Raw genomic sequence first — 17,364 nt, forward strand, 5'->3', positions numbered from 1 at the left:
CCCCCCCCCAAAAAAAAAGAATATCCTCCATTGTTCTCAGTGTGCAAATGCTTATAGTGCTGTTTAATTAATCATGCCTAAATGTAATTATTTGTCTTTTGGATTAAGTTGTAGACTTATAGACATATTCTAGTTAGTACAAATGAGCCTGTGTTTCTTTGGGTCTGGCTCACTTCCCTTAATATATTTTTTCCAAGTCTCTCCATTGCCTTATAAATGGGACATTGTCATTCTTTCTGATGGAAACATAGCTATTTCCTTTTTCTTTCTTTTTTTCTCCTTTGCTATATTCCCTGGTGTCACTGTTTTTTATTTCTGTACCCTTTGTCTTGTGTATACGTTTATCTGATTTGTGGAAGGAAAGGGGAATAACAGAAAGGGTGGGACAAAGGGTGAACCAGTTCTACAGTGATACTCACTAGACACCATGGTGGAAATGAACTTTACAACTTCGGGGGGAGGGGGCTCAGGGAGAGGAAAGTGGTAGAAAATGAGGGAGAGGGTAACACTGTTCAAGAAGAAATGTACTCATTACCTTACTTGTGTAATTGTAACCCCTCTGTACATCACCTTTAGTGATAAAACTTTTTAAAAAAACAGAAGAAAAAAGTGTAGTCACCTAAACTAGTGGAGGGGTGGTAAAACACTGGTACAGAGGAGAGGAGAACATTTTGTAGAAAGCTGTGAGAATGTAGGATTGTAGAGCTTCTCCACCCAAATATCCTTGGAAAGGTGAATTAGGCAGGGTGGGGCTGGGGGCTCATTCATCTGCACCATGGCTTCCTCGCTTCTCTGAATTGATCGAGAAAGAAACTCACTCTTCTCATTTGTAACTCAATCCTGCCTTTCCCTCCATCCTCAAATATATTTCTAAGAGCTTGAAAGGGATCAAAATCAATATCTCATTTCTTCCTCTGGGTAGAATGCATGAAGAGATAACCCAAGACACTGTGCAGATGGAGAGAAAAATTTCCTCCTCATTCCCGTCACAACTGCCTGGAGAAGACAGACAAGGGATAAATGGTCTTGCTAGCATTCCTCCGAGATCAGCTGATTCGTCCCCATAGCCAGATGAAGGTCTTTCCTAACACAGATAAGCTGAGAACATATCATATGAGGAGGATCACCCTTGAAATATGTGTGACTTTGGAATCCATATATAATAGATAGTATAGTCTAGAGAAATGCTTAAATATGGAGGTGAAGCATTGTATGTGAGGTAGATAATATAACATAATATAAATGAACCAAATATTAACCTGATAAAAGTAGTATCGCATCATATCTACATAGCTGATTGATGAGTGTGATAGACTCGACATCATCTGAACATTCAGAGTCCTATTTCTACATCTTTTCTGGATTCTTAAAATATTTTTGATTCACTATTAAGTTAAAAATAGAAAAACCCCAAACCATGATTGAAATGAGCTCTGGCATTTTAGAACACGAGGAGACCAGGGTCTTGACAGAATCAAGTTTGGCACCGGTGTTGAGAACGCAGGCGTGAGCTGGGTAGACAGGGCCCAGTGGATGCAGCGTTCTTCCTAGGGTTGTGATTTCATATTCTCCTTGTACTTTTTGTTTGCTTTTCATATGATGGTGAACATGACTTGATTTTGTCTTCAAAAGAATAGTTAAGTCATATGTCCTGAAAGGAAATTGAAAGGCTACCTTACTCCCTGATAAACAAAGGGCTCAGTGAATGCCATTCTGGTGAGAAAGCAGCATGAATGTATCAAGTCTTAGCAGTCGTGTTGTGGTGACCACCATGTCATTACTGTGGTAGATGGCAGATGGGCCAGGGGAGCTCTGCTCCATGTAGGTCATTCTGGGTCTACTGGAACATGGTATAGCATAGACTTTTCCCCACCCACAACAGAGTGGTATTAAACATACCATCCCCCTACGCTGGGTAGGGGGATGTCCATATTGTATTAGCCAATACAAATACAAATACAATACAAATACAAATACAAAGAAAATACTGCCCAGACGAGGGAGGGAGGACCCAAATTGCCAGGAAGAGGATCAAATCCCAAATGAAAATTGATGCTCTCCATTATGTCATTAAGAGTGTCAGCTGGGAAACAGAAGTATCATTAACCTCCTGCCATTGTTTTTGAATTCTTAAGCTAACAGGCACGTTCCTTTTGTCCTCACCTGAGTTCACCGCACTGAGCAGCTCCTTTTGTCTGTCTCTTTAGATCCTGGCCAATGTGATCATTTTCATCTGTGGGAACCTGGCCGGAGCCTACCACAAGCACCTCATGGAGTTTGCTCTGCAGCAGACATATCAGGACACGTGCAATTGCATCAAGTCCCGGATCAAGCTGGAATTTGAAAAACGGCAGCAGGTAAAGTACGGCGGTGGTTTGTTTTTCCATCCTCTGTCCACCTTGTTTTAGGTATTACTGAAATAGTGGTAATCTCAAGGCTGAATATGGAGTTCACTCACTCATGAGCTCCCAAAAGAAAGAAGAGATGCTTTCTGTCCAGGCAAAGCCCTGAGCTCTGTCCCTTGGGAGTTGTGACAAAAAATAAGCTAAGGGATATGTTCTCCATGTGGCCTTCAGCCCCAGAGACTTAGGATCACGCACCTGCAGACAGCCGCAACACCTGCTGCTCTCCCCAAGCACCTGGCAGAAATGACGTGACCATCACTGAGCCTCCTTGGGGCACCAGGACCTGCTTGGTATTTGTGGCAAGAGTCTTCCTTGTAGAAACCCGAGTGAGCCTCTCCCACCTAGCAGTGTGTGTTGCCCACCCCTCGTCTACACAGGTCAATGATGAGAAGCTGTGGCTGGGATCGTCAGTTGATGTGGTTGGGAGATATTTGAGGATGGTGCGTAGAAAGGTGCATTGGGAAAATACAATGATGGTGATGAAGAAGGTATTACACTGGACAGGTAGGAGGTGTGTAGAGGAAAATGTGGTTGTCAAGAGCAGCGGAAGGCAGCAGAACGGATGTGCTAGGGAGGGCTTGCGGCTGATGCACTTGGCTGCAGTAAAGGTCATGAGATGTGCTGTGTGCCATGAGTTCATGGATTCATTTGTCACTGAGAACCTGCTGTGTGAAGGTGACAATTCGTACAGCAGTCTGTGACCTCTGTTCCTCTTCTCTATGAGCCATTGTCAGAGGACCTTTTCTGTCAGCAGTACTTGGCAAATAGCAGATGCTTAACGATTCTGTTAAGTTGCATTGAATTAAGCTATTCCATAAAATTTCATCAGAATGAGTTTTGGTGATGAGAGTGAAAAAATAACCTTTGCACGTTGGCAGTGGACTATTATGTGTGGACTGATGAGTAGTAGTCAAGTTGTCTTTTGGAAAGCAGGGATAGTCCTTTGTTCAGGTTAGCAAATGTTTGCTGAGGCAACATTTGTGAATAACATGGTTCTAGGCATTGCAGTATGCCAATGGGCATTGTTTTCTCACTGGTATTGAAAATCATCGTGGATTCTTTTTAAAAATTACATGGTAACATATGTACATAAGTATTTATATACATAAATTTTATATATATTACTGGATATAATATTAAGAGCTGTAGACAGCTATTAACGTAGAAGCGGCATCTAGTTTTTCTTCAGGCACTATATCTGGGTTCTAGAAAATTCCCCTGCCTCAGAAAGTAGCACATGTTTGCTATTGGTGTCACTGTACTCTTAGAGTTGATATGTTTTAGAAAAGATATTTTCTTTCTCAAAAAAATGGAGCTTGTTGGTCCTTTCCCATCACCTCTGGATTTTTCTTTTCAGAATAGGATCAGGGCTACATGAAACTAGAATTACAAGCAAACAGATTATATACCTTAATGTTTGCAGTAAGAGCTTTGACAAAAGCTCTTACTTAAGGCTACTGACTGAACAACCCATCCTGTTTCTCTGAAGAGGCTTGATGGAGGGAAAGCAGGTAGCAACTGAGGATCCGCGTGGTCAGCTCAGGGGAATGCCCACAAACATATGCATTTACCATTTGCTAGTTTTCTTTGATGTGGGGTGGTTTGTGTGGTGTCTGTGTGTATGCATGTGTGTGTACATGTGTTTGTGTATGTGCCAGTCTTAGGGCTTGAACTCAGTGCCTGGGTACTGTCTCTGAGCTTTTTTGCTCAAATCTGATGTGCTAGTACTTGAGCCACAGCTTCACTTCAGGCTTTGTGATGGCTAGTTAGAGATAAAAAAATATCACATATTTTTTCCCCTAAGCTGGTTTTGAACCATGATCCTCAGATCTCAGCTCCTGAGTTGCTAGGATTACAGGCCTGAACCACTGGTGCCTGACATATTTATTAGTTCTTACAAAAATAGAGAAGATAACTATTTTTCAAACAAAGGAAGACACAAGGAAAACTTGGAAGAAAAAACTCAAGTCTGAGATGTTTAACAGAATAGAATTGACACCTCAGCAGTCCGCATCCACAGAGGTTTCAGAAAGTATCTCCTAGAATGAAAATAAATGTGCTTTTTCAGAACAGCATGCAACCAAGTAGAAACATGAAATTATCTCAGCTAAAAAACCATTAAGATGCAATTTGGTAGATTTTAGGAAACAAGAATCGGCAAGGGCAATCTACTCAGTCTTCACGGAGCCTTCCTGTGTCAGCCAGGCTATAGTCATCGAGGGCTGGATCCCATGCCTGCTTTTGCTTGGTCCAGGTCAATTCTTCCTCCTCTGTTCAAACAACCTTTACTGCTTCATCCACAGTCACTCTAGCAAACGGTGGAGTCCTGTGCGGTCCTTCATGCGGGAGGCTATGTGCTGAGTAGCCAGAAAATCATGTCAGTCTTTGTGTGCCTATGTTGTCTGGCTCAGCGTTACATGATGGAGATTGCCTCAGACAAGCTGATACTCCCAAGAGGGTGAGAAGCCACCATCTTGAATAGTTCTTGGCCTTCTTCCCCAGCTTTGTTTTCCCTTTCTCTTGGTCCTTGGAGAAAAATCAAGGAGCAGAGGAGCTCCAGAAACCGGCCCTCTTCAGCACCGAAGGGAGATATAAACAGTGGATATCTTGAGAAGGGTCTGTGATTCCTAAATCCTTCCACAATTGCTCAACTCTCTAGTCTGTCTGTCTGTCTTTCTTTCTTTTTTCAAATTTTGTAGTACTTTTCCTAGGTGCAAATGAGAAAAATTTCTAGGTATTGCAATTAATGTTTGAATAGAGTGGCTATTTGTATACAAGGTGTGGGGGGTGGGGAGGAGAAAATGAAACATAAAAATGGTCCTTATGGCTTTTCTCAGGGTGGCATTCTCCCCCTAAAAGTGCTCTCCTGTAGGAACAGTGACAATGGGATTGTTTTTATTAGGTAGGGAAAGGAATGTGTGCATTAGAACCAAGGCCATGATGGCAAGCTGGAGGTGTTTCTTGTGCTCAGTTTTTAGTTTATGGTTGATGTGTGTGTGTGGTTTGTTTGTTTTATGTTTCACATCTGCAGGAAACCTGCAGCTTTTTCCTGAGCTGCTCACAGCATTACAGATGGCTCTTTATTGGACCTAAGAAAAGAGCATTTCTCTGGAGTAGGCAGTAGGCTCTCAGGAATTGGATGAGAGCTGGATTCAGAGCAAAACAAGAACCTTGTCTCCTAACTGCTGTGGCAAGTTGAAATTAATGTTGGCTCCGTAGGAGTAAAAGCTGGTTTGCCTTTTTTTAGGGAGAGTGCAAATCTTCTTTCATTTGAATGGTGTCTCCATTTTAAAGAAGTTTAAAGAGTGTTCACATGGTTTCCCTTAACAGGAAACTACCTGAAGATTGAAGATGGAACGCGTTCCAATAGAAGGCACGCTGCGCTTCAGTGGGAGTTCACTGAACCAAACTTCCTTTTGGTTTTTGAGTGAAAAATTGTTTTCCTCTCGCTGAAACAAGCATGTGATCCCAGTGTGACCATGGCTGAAAAGCATAAAGTGTGCTCACCTCTTTCCCACTGTACTAGCAGATAGTAGCATTGCACCACTCATTTGCATTGCTACCTTAAGTATTTGTGGAATCATTCTATGTATGTACTATAAGTATTCAGTTATTTTCCATGAAGGAAAAGAGAGAAGTGGCTAATATTTCTTTCAGTTTTCATAAAATGGCAGGCAAGCTGTTTAGTACTTTTAGGAATACTGTTGCATCAGATTCCTATTGCTACTATGAAAAACTACATCAAACTTGATGGGTTAAAACAAAATAGAGCTGGGTGCTGGTGGCTCACACCTGTAATCCTAGCTACTCAGGAGACTGATATCTGAGGATTATGATTCAAAGCCAGCTCAGACAGGACAGTCCGTGAGACCTTTATCTCCAATAAACCTCCAGAAAACCAGAAGTGATGCTGTGGCTCAAGTGGTAGAGCACTAGCTTTGAGCTGAAGAGCTGAGGGACAGCGCCCAGGCCCAGAGTTCAAGCCCCATGACCAACAAAAAAAATTATAATCACATTGCTTTTAAGGGTTAGAAGTCCAACTGTGCTACAAAGGCTGCTTTTGCAGGCTTGAAGAGCAGAATTCTTCTTGCCTCTTCAGACTTCTAGAGGAAGTTACATACTCCCTCCACACTCAAATCCTGCAGGAATAGTCTTCTACTCAGTCTCTCTCATCTCTTCTAAATCTGGTGATTCAGATTCTTTCTTCTTCGACTCCAGCCCTCATACCTCCTTTGACAATCTCTTTAATTACATCAGGATCACCAGAATAATCCAGAATAATCTCCTGGAATTAATTACATTGAGAAAAAACCCCATTTGTCCTGTAAGCAAACATAGTCACATGTTGCAGAGATTAAATGTCACCAAGCTGTCTTCTAAGCTACTCTATATCTTATGTCTCTTTTCCTGTTTTAACAAGTGGAACTAACTGTCCAATGTGTGCAAGGTCACATGACTACTAAGCATGATTGCCAGGTTTTATCTTATCCAACTTGGGAATTAGTGTTGTGCTTTATGTTTTAATGTAGTGCCTTTGGAAAAATATTGCAAGCCATGTCTTGTTTCTGATATGTTATCTTACATAATTTTCTTCATGTCTTTCTTCTGTTCCAAATCAGCGATTTAAAGGAAGGGATGATGGAAGGATTGGTTGATTTTTTTTCGGAAAGAATTTCAGGTTTCTGCATTACTAAATAATCATAGGTATCCTGCATTCTGTCTGCTAGCAAACATTCTCGCAGTTGGCACTAGGAAAGATTTTGGCTGGAGAGAAACACTGAAGAAGTGATATAGAATAGGCACATGGCAACATAGAAACGGTGGAGGCCACAAAATGCTGCATGATGGTAAACAAAATGAAAAGGAACTTAGGGAAAAACCAATCTTGATGAGGGTTAACTGTGTGTTAGAAGTATAGGGATGCTATATCACAAAAGTAAATTCTAAAACCAATTCATCCACGCGTAAAATAAATAGAGAGCCTACCTTCTGAAGGTCACGATGGTTGAGCAGCCGGTGGAATTAAAGAAATAAAGCAGCCACAAGTGAAGAAGCCTGGGACAGCACATGGGACAACTCTTGATTGGAGAGGACAGAGTCTCCAGGCTGTCTTTCTGGTACCTGGACTTGAGGACTGATGAGGACTGACAGGTTCTAAGTGGGGACTGAATTACACTTGGCCTTCTCCAAATGGCATTTTCATTTCTTTCTGTCTTATGATCTTGTTTTAGATATCTGTCTTTGGGGCCAGATTGGTTAAGAAATGAGGGCTTATTTTGCTGAGGAAGTATCTGATCATTGGATGTGGAAATGGGTTGTTTTCAGCAGACATGACACCCAGGCCTGCCCTGAAGAAAATGGCCATTCTTTGGGCAAGGCTTGGTTGTGTGAACCCTGTCACCAGGAAATAAGATCCAGTGATTGCATTTAAATAAAAACTTTAAAAACAATACTCATCTTTGAAGGTATCTAGAGGATGTCTTCACCCCAACGTCTCTCAATGGCGCTGCCTGAACATGGATCATTACGGGGCAGACTCATCTCCACATACCATGATGCCCCATGAGGTGACCCGGACATCTGCCAGGGGCAGAGCTGACTCCACACTCCCATCATGCCCTGAGAGGTGACCTGGGCATCCATGGCCTGGGACAGTGGCCTTCCAAGCAGGCCTCCCCAGCCGACATTCCTGCTGTCTCTACTAGACTGTGAATTCTCTGGTGGCAAAGGCCATTATTCCATTAGTTTTCTTTATATCCTTAGTATAATATTATGGATAGCCCTAAAAATGAATCTTGCAGCCCTCAGCTTCTCCTGGCCTATGGCAACCTTTGAACTTGTGAGATTCCTTACACCTTCTTGGGAAACAATTCCTACGTCTCTCCTCTCTTCAGACTTACATGCAGGCCCCAGGCCACTGCTGAACAGCTGCACCTCGGGGCTGCTCTGAACGAACCTAGCTGCGTTGACCTACGTTTTCACAGCATGAAGCTCACTTGCTTCACTGCTCAAAAAAATGGTGCTTGTGAAGACTGCAGACACTAAGCAGCACAGAATGACTGTTGTCCACTCTCCCAGATCCCTGTACCAGCATGATTTTGGCTGACCCATTTCAACAAACTCGAGTGCCTGTCACCTCATTGTCATTGGAAGCATCTGTCTCTTTCCAAGAGGTAGCATCGACACAGAGTTCTTGAGTATGTAATGAAAGATGTAATTTTTATGTCAAGATTTGACAATACGTTCTTGAACGTATCCCAGCCTATTCATCTCAATATGCTGAAGGAGGTGCGTTGAAGCAAGCTCACCTTTATCAAAACACTTGGCTCGTGGATTCCATCAGCTTGTCAGTGTGTGTGGAAGGGAATCTTTGAACCAGCGTTTGATTTTGACATTGATGAGAACAGTACTTACCATCATTTTTACTTCAGACTTTGTTGAATTTTACTACCACAGGGAAGCTGGAAGGGTTAGGAAAATATTTAAGAAGGGATATTACAAAAAGGTGTATTTGTACACAGAGGAAATTGTGAGTAACTCTTTCTAACCATAAAAAGAGGTGGTTCGTGGCAGATGCACAGCCCAGGCTCCAGCGCCATGACACCTTCTTACAAACAGCCTCCTGAGGAGCGATGAGTGGCATTTTGAGTACGTCGTTGAAAAACACAGGAAAAAAGTTTCATTAAAGAGCAATGTGCCTCCTCAGTGATGTAAGTGAACATAAAATATGACAAATTCTATGCGACAGCGAATTGACAGATCTCTCAGAGTTACTGGTGAATAATACAAAAAAGAAGCTTGGCTTTAAACAAAGTTTGCACTTTTTTTTTTATGTCTTCGTGAAAAATGTTCCTTTCTTTTCCCATGTAAGCTGGAATTTATGGCAATTCTCTTCTGTGTTTGGGGCACCATGAAGTTATTTGATTAGGAAATGAACAGTGTAAAAATGAAGTGTCACACAAGCCAAACTGAGAGTTTTACTATGCAGAAAAAGAGAAGTCTATGTGTTTTATGACATTTTATGGATGTTTTTGCAAAAGGGTAGCTTGATCATTTCAAGTTCTGGTATCTTTCTTCACCCATGAGATAGTGATGTGCTACATTGGCACAAGGAGTGGGGAGCTTTTATTTTGCTAGGTGCAATTTAGGTATTTATGACATGATTTGTGAGCAGTTATCAATGCAGATGGCTGCAGGTAGGGTTGAGAAGCAGACAGTGAACACGTGACCATCATGCCCTGCACCGAATGATTCTGTGGGCCTTACATGGACAGAGAATGGATCTTCCCACCACTGGAAGAAATAACAGTCCTCCCATGGACATGGTGTTTTTTGAAAAGTTACTTTTCTTTCTTCAATTTATGTTTAAAATTATCTTCAAGGAGTTGTACAAAAAGGTTTTCATTTAATATGCCACTTTATGAGTATCATGCATCTTGATCAGCGTCACCAGAAAACTGGCTTTTCTTATATATCCAGTTTTATGCTTTCTTTTGTTTTTTTATGGTACGAGGGTTTGAATTCACTCTTTGCAGTTGCTTGATGAGTGTTCTGCCGTTTGAGTCACAGCGTCGGCTATTTCTGTTTAGTTTTTCAGAGAGGGTCTCTCTGAGGGTGTCTCCTACTTCCCTCATCTAGGATTACAGAATGAGTCATCAAACCCCACCCTCTCATACTTCAAGGTTTTCACCTGCTGGATGCCCAGTTTTCACTCCTTGAAGCACCTATGAGGAGAGGGGTGAGGGGGTTGAAAATCCGATGCTTCTGTGCCTGTCTTCACTGACTGCTGCCTTAGACACTTACAAGGGCTTGGGCGATGGGGTCAGTAGGGACAGGTATGAGGAGAGAGGGGCTTCTGTGCCATGTGGAACCAAACTGTCCCTACATCTGAATCAGTAACCTCGGATTCTGTGAACTTTCATCTCAACCTCTGTTTCATGTGTGCTAAAACTGAGTTGTACAAACAAGATTTAAAAAAACACACAGCAATTACACAGCAATCCAAACTTCCAGAATAACTTAGGTGACAATTGGAGTAAGACAAATATATGTTTCTTTTTTCTTATTGGTACATTATCTTTCTGTGTTTCATTTTATTAACGGTCTTGTTTGTCACACTTATTTTTAAAAATAAACATTCTTAAGCCAAGTTGAGCTTCGCCCTTCACTCGGACATCTGTTCCTAGGTCCTTGGCCCAAAACCTTCACAGGTGGTTTCAATATTTACTATATTTTACAAGTCTATCATTGCCCTTCAGATATATATTCTTTCATATTCAACTTTGATTTGGGGCATGTTTATGTTTCTACATACAATGTGAGATCTTTTTACAACTTTCTGAATACAGTACTACTTAAAGCTTCTTATCCAGAAATGTTTGTTTTTTTTAAAATCAAAATATAGGCCAGTCTGTAAGATTTTAAAGTTTTCTCCAAAAGTTCTCGCAGAGTATCAATAATTTCATTCCGGAATCGTGTAGGTTATGCTGCTATGGAGGTCACGACCTCTGTCGTCTGATTATAAACAGTGTTCAGGGAAACAGTCGGAGAGCAGTTCATCTGTTCCGGGGACACTCCGCACACGTCTCCTTCACTGCAGAAGTGCTTTCTCCCTGACCCCTGTGGGAACACTCTGTGATTTACTATGTGCTTATGCCAACCAAAGCCATCAGAAGTTGTAAATATCATAAGTTCAAAATGAATTCATGCGGCCTACTCTACTGAACAGGGAAGCCTAGACCAGCCTTCTTTAATGGGGTCAGAAAAATTCCATTAGCCTATAGGAGGGCAAAATCATTCACCCTGAAGCCTACTTATTAGTACTCAATCCCCTGTATAATTTATTGATGTCAGAGGCAGATGGTTTTTATGGGAATGTTGGCACACCATTGCGCGGTGAGAATGACGTAAGTGGAGGCATTGTGAGTTGGGGTTGGCAGGAGCCGTTCGGGAGCCACACTGCTGGGTTTCTCCTGTTGTTGACCAGGCTGTCTGGAATCAGGGCTTCAGAGTTGGGCCTCAGTGTCTCGGGCCTGTGGAGGCTCTGTGCTTCCAAGGAGGAGAACCAACTTTTTTCTTTTTTTTTTTTTTTAGAATTAAATACAAAACTCTGTGGATAATTTTTTTTCTGGTTTCCTTAAGCATTTCTCTTTTACATCGTGAAGTTTCTAAACTAAACTTACGTTGCTCTTTAGGGAGATAAATTTAGTCAATCTGTACTTGTCAGAATCATATCAAGAAAATTTCATTGTGTTTTCCGATGTTTAGTATTGTTTCCTAATCTCTTTTTATAATGTCATTCTATTTCACATTTTCTTTTAAAGTGTGATTCTTAAGGCGTCTATCCTATTTCCAAAGTATCTTGGGATCCTTACTAACATTTTACCTTTATAATTACTGCTGATCTAAATGGTCCTCATCTTGCATGTCTGGTCTTCTTTGTTCATAAATACGAGTCCATTTCTTACGTGTCCATTTCTTACGTGTTTGAACCTACATAAACTCCAAAACTTATCTCTTCTGAGATATACCATAAGAATGTCTCTAATCTTGCTTCCTCCCACTTGAAGTCTTTGCAATGCTGTATCTCATTCACAGCTAATTCTTTTTCATTGTATGTTCTCAGCTATACACTGGCTTTGCTGGGATATTTCCACACATATGTGTAACACATTTGATCCTATTTGCCCCTTCACTCCTCTTTCTTAGCTCTTCCTGCCCCCTTTTGATAGTGTTTGATGTGCTTTGAAATTTTACCCACTTCCAAAATCTCATTGTTCATCCATCCGCCTAAATCCAGCCCAGCCAAAAACACTTGCTGACACTCATGAGTTTTCACCCTCATCCTCACTTTGGTTATGTTTCTTTCTTGTTTGTCTTTTGTGTGTATGTGTGTGTGTTTCCACTTTAGGGGGAAGCCATTCTTGGAAAATCACAGGGCATTGTTTGTCTTTTTCTTTCCTTTCCATATCTATGGAAGACAAAGACACTTTTCTGCTTCCTCCCTCCCTGCCCCCCCACTCATTTCTTAGTCCTGCAGCATCTGCTCTCCACTTCTGTGGCTGAGCTTTCTCCTCTGGCATTCTGTTCATCCTGTCCAGGTTGCTGACTTTACTCTCAGCAGGAATTCTGCTTGTACTTTTCCGAGTTGCAGACCGATTTTCCATCAATATAATAGGCATGAATGCCCAAACCTCACCTCTGCCCAAACCACGTTCTTCTGTCATTCTGGGTGTCTCCGTGGCTCCTCGTTCCCACAACCCCAACTCTCTGTCAGCCTTCTTTGCCTTCCTCGTCTACAGTGAGCACTCAGCTGTGTAGATTCTTCCTTCACATTGCAGTTCTTCACCTTGTTCGTGGCCACGTGCTTGCTTGCTTCGGTTTGTCAGTGTCCCCTAACTCATCAAGCTCATAGCATGCAGCAAAACCATATTAATTCTCCCAAGGCATGATTAATTCCAGGGGCTGGTCTGTTTAATAATGCAGTGCTATTAACAGATGCCCTCTGAATGATTATTCAGAGGTAGTATTACGCAATTGTCATAAGCCTAGTGCGGGTTCTATGCTATTTGATTTTAAATCCTTTGGAAACCCTTGAAGCCTGTGTGGCCTTGGGGAAGGCCCTTGACATTCTGGTCATTGATTTTTTTCATTTGTCCATTAGGGATAATTACATAACCTACCTCAGCTGAGCTTGAGTATCATAAGCATTTTAATCTGGAAGCATTTGCTTCCAATGTTACGTATTCACGTGAACTCTATATGGACAGAAGAACTTCTATACAAGTGGAGTCTGTATTTTGTACCAGGGCAGAAGGATGGGTGAGGCTCTTTGACGTCTGGCTGACTTCAGGGAGCAGTTTTTAAGAATTATAATGAATACAAAGCTCACATTCCCATCTTCAAAGACCTTAGAGAAGAGTGAGCTTCTGCAACCCAGAGACCACAAGGACTTCCCTGCCCCACACATTCTGAATAAGGAAATAGCAGACACTGGTAAGATGAAAGGAACTCTAGTCCTTATCCTCAGGCTGGTGTATGAACTTTGGGAAGAAAAGGCAGCTGGACCGGATCATTATGTCAGGGAACAAATTCCTAATCAAATCATTGCCTCCTTTCAAGAAGAAGGTATAAAAATTCATTACTTGGAGATGCTTTTTTATAACTTGGAAAAAACACGAGGAAGTGGTAAAGAGCTTGAATCTTTATTTATTCAACAGGCACTCCAGATACCCACAGGAGACTTTGCTATGCTAAGATTTTAGGGTTAAGAATAAAGAGAGAAATCCTAAAAGATTCAAGAAATAAAAAGTGTGTTGGGGGGGAAGGGGGGCTGTCTAGGTTAACTGCTGTGGGAAGAGAGTCTGATTTGCATTTCTCATCAACACTACCAGGTGTTAGCAATCAGGAGAGAAAAAAAATCTTATGATTGAAGGGAAATATTTTGAATTTCAACTTGTATACCAAATCCAACTACTGCTTACAAATAAGATTAAAGTCTTTTAGGTGTGTATGCATTCAGAAAATGCAACTTTTATACATCTACTGTAACAAAGTAATTCAAAGATGTCTTCTAGTTTAAAATAACTTAAAAGAGATAAAGGGTTGGGGTTAAAAAATAAACTGTGACAAAATAAATAAAATGAGTAAATAATTATAGTTAATGTAAAAATAGCACTAAGTAGCAAAAATGAAAAGTCTGAATTTTTTTAATTGGATAAATTTATCTTGGGGAACATTGTGATGTCTTATCTAAAAGATTATGTGTGTGTGTGTGTGTGTGTGCAGTAGTTCATTCCATGGTTAAGTCAGAGTGAATTCTTTTAATTTTGTACAGTTTGAAGGAATTAGATTTTTTTTTAGGTTCAACAGCGTAGATCAGAATTTAATGCAAATGAGGGGGAAAAAAAGCTTTGTTTCTATAAGGACAGAGCATGTCCTTCAAGGGTGCACTTTAACACACTCAATGGTTCACACTCCTTTCCCACCCAGGTATAATAAAAGTTCAGTTTAAGGACCAAGTAAATAGTGGTGTTACGGTTAAGGGGGAAAGCCAGAAACTTCTGCAATACTTCACAAACATAACTGGTTATTATTGACTCCTGCACCTTTCCTCTGAGGACACCGCGTTCTTCAGGACATCTTGTCCCATTGGATTACTTTGTCCTGTGGCGTTAGGCCACAGGTACATGGGGTGGAGGTTGAAGATGTTTAACTGAAAGCTGGGGGAAGCTGACCGTGGCACAGCAAGGCGGTGTCCTGCGTTGGGCTGGTTCCCCATTGTGTCCCAGGCCCCGGCGCACTCAGCATTTCTCTAGAAAAGTTTACAACAGTCAGGTGGGGAACCTGAGACAGGTGGGACAGAATCCTGCCCAGAGGCCTCTCGGCAAACATCCCCTTGTCCATCAGAACACGAACCCAGCTCAGCTCCTCACACCACAGCCCGCACCCGCTCAGCTCACAAACCCCGGGGAAGTGCTTTTGATGGATATTATACTCTCGGGGCCTCAGTTTCCTGAATCTGTAAAGCTTGAATAATAACAGCGTCTGCTTCATGGGATTGTTCCAAGTGCAAAGGCCCGAGGTAGCGAGCAGTGATAGAGAGCACTTGCTGCCTGAGGACCCTCAGCCCCTAGGCCGGAAGAAGGCAACTAGACACCTCAGCCTCTCCTCTTTGATTCCGTGATGTGCCAGTCGTTAGTCCCACATGAAGTCTGAACTACTGTATGAACACTTAGACATAAGCCTTTGGAAATTCGCAGTCCTGGTTGATAGCTCTTAAAATGTAGAAAAGAGCAAACTGAGGAAGGTGAAGAACTAATGAAGCCTAGGAGCCAATTCTTACATTACTGGATATTAGATTCTTCTTCTTATCTTCTCTTCCCTCTCTACTATCATTGGGCAAAGTTTTAGAACTATAACTATCTAACTGTCTACAGCTGCTGTAGCCTCACAGTCCTTGGCCTCAGTTTACCTGATATTCTTTCACATCCACTGAAATATTTAAGACTCGAAGTGCAATAAAATTGGTCCTCCCCCTTTCTTTCTCCTTCCCCTAAAAGGACCTGGGGAAAATCCAAAGAATTGAGAATGATTTCATTGCTCACTGGGACTCCGTTTCCTCTAGTGGAAGATGAAGGCCTGGGCTTTATCATCAGTAGATTTCCTTTCTGCCCAGCGGGCTGTGGTTTTACATCTTTCTATTATTTTCAATTTTGCCTAAACTGTCAAAGAAAAATGACACCGCTGGTTGACTTTTTATGTTTTTAGTACATCTCATTATGTAGCTATGGTTCTGAGATGTTTTTCCTTAAACCCTTCTCTCTCCTCTGAAGGCATTTGCTCCCACAGAGTTCCCTGGCACAGGGCAGCCATGATTTTAATTGTGAGTACTCGGGCACACTTACCGTAAGGAACTCTACACCAAGCTAAAGGATAAAATTTCCCCATTAGACAGTAATTTTCATATTTAAAATGAAGAGTACTATAACATCTAGTAGGAAAAAAACACAATTTTGCCCCCCAAAATAAAATTTGCCATTGATATGGATATTATCAATGGATAGCCCCAAAGTGTCAATATTATTCACACTAATGGTTTCATGCAATGAATATCTATTGAGTCATATTGCATATAAATAGATGGGGTTACCTAATAATGTAAGAAAACTTTTGTAAGTAAAATTTGATAGAATCAAGAACTTCCTGTGAGACCTGAAATATACAAATATGTGTGTGTGTGTATACATGTATACACAATGGGGCAAATTTAAACTATAAAACCCAGAAGATGATAATTATAGATAAAATGAATTAAGACTTTTTGGCATTCACTAGAATTTTGTTGTGCAAAGTGAGTGCATTATTTTAAATATGTGAGCAAGTCATTTTTACCATTGTAAGCATAATAGATTTTCTGTCAAGCTTTCCAACTAGTGGAACTGAGCAAAGTTTTGTGGGGTTTTTTTTGCCTGTGGTTATGGCTTAGGCAAACAATGATTGCTCGGAAGATAAGACTCTAAACTTATTGAACATAAAACAAGTGTAATAAATATGTGTGATCTGTTATAAATCATGTCTCTAGCTAGAAAATGCTGTCATTTTTATGTTCTCAAGGTCATAGAAGCAGGATTGAAATTTGGAGATAGGCGTTAACTGAACAAAAGTCCTGTTTCAACAACATGACAACTTTCAGATATGAATAGTATAGGAAATGTAATTTTACTGTTTTAGGTTTCATTTGAGCCACAACTGAATAAAATGTTCTTGGTTTTTGAGAGCTAGAAATATTTCTATGTAGTGTGTAGCAACGTGGAATGAACAGTTAACTTCTGTTGTTTATATTCTGATAAAGGTGAGCTTATTAGATGCCCAGTTCCTTTAAGGAAACATCAGAAATTTGTAGAATACACAGCTAAAAATCTCAATATTTGTAGTGTATATGTAGGGTAAATTTAACCAACTCCGGCATTTGAAAACATTTCTAAACATAGCCTTTGCTAAGCTATGATGGCATTTTGAGAGAGGGGTGGGGTAATGAAACAAGTTTTTTTCTGCTATTTATTCTAAATTTGAGGAAAATACTTTTTTTGTTTATGAATGAAATACTTTTTTCTTGTTTTCTTGTATTTCTTTGTAATACTGGGCTCTGAACTCAGGGCCTTGCATTTGCTAGGCATGTGCTCTACCACAGAGCCATATGCTGGTTGTTTTTGAGATGGAGTCTTGCTTGTTGGACAGATGATTGCCTGAAATGTGATTAGTCTGTCTGTGGGGTCCTGCCACTAGAATGAGAGCCAGGGCGCTGTCCCTCAGTGCTTTTGCTCGAGGCTAGCACTCTACCACTTGAGCCACAGCTCTGTTTCTGGTTTTTGGGTGCTTAATTGGAGATAAGAGTCTCACAGACTTTCCTGTTTGGGCTGGCTTTGAACCATGATCCTCAGATCTCAGCCTCCTGAGT

General features: G+C 41.1%; 1 protein-coding gene across 1 annotated transcript in view; it reads left to right on the forward strand.

The window, feature by feature from the left end:
* Adcy2 (adenylate cyclase 2 (brain)) overlaps positions 1 to 17,364 on the forward strand; it is a 319,852-nt gene that overhangs the window by 175,477 nt on the left and 127,011 nt on the right. The window contains exon 3 of the mRNA XM_013013878.1: positions 2,208 to 2,357. Coding sequence (XP_012869332.1) covers positions 2,208 to 2,357 — 150 coding nt within the window. The remainder of the gene's footprint in view (positions 1 to 2,207; positions 2,358 to 17,364) is intronic.

Source organism: Dipodomys ordii, unplaced genomic scaffold (genome assembly GCF_000151885.1).
Source record: "Dipodomys ordii isolate 6190 unplaced genomic scaffold, Dord_2.0 Scaffold21, whole genome shotgun sequence".
Classification (NCBI taxonomy): domain Eukaryota; kingdom Metazoa; phylum Chordata; class Mammalia; order Rodentia; family Heteromyidae; genus Dipodomys; species Dipodomys ordii.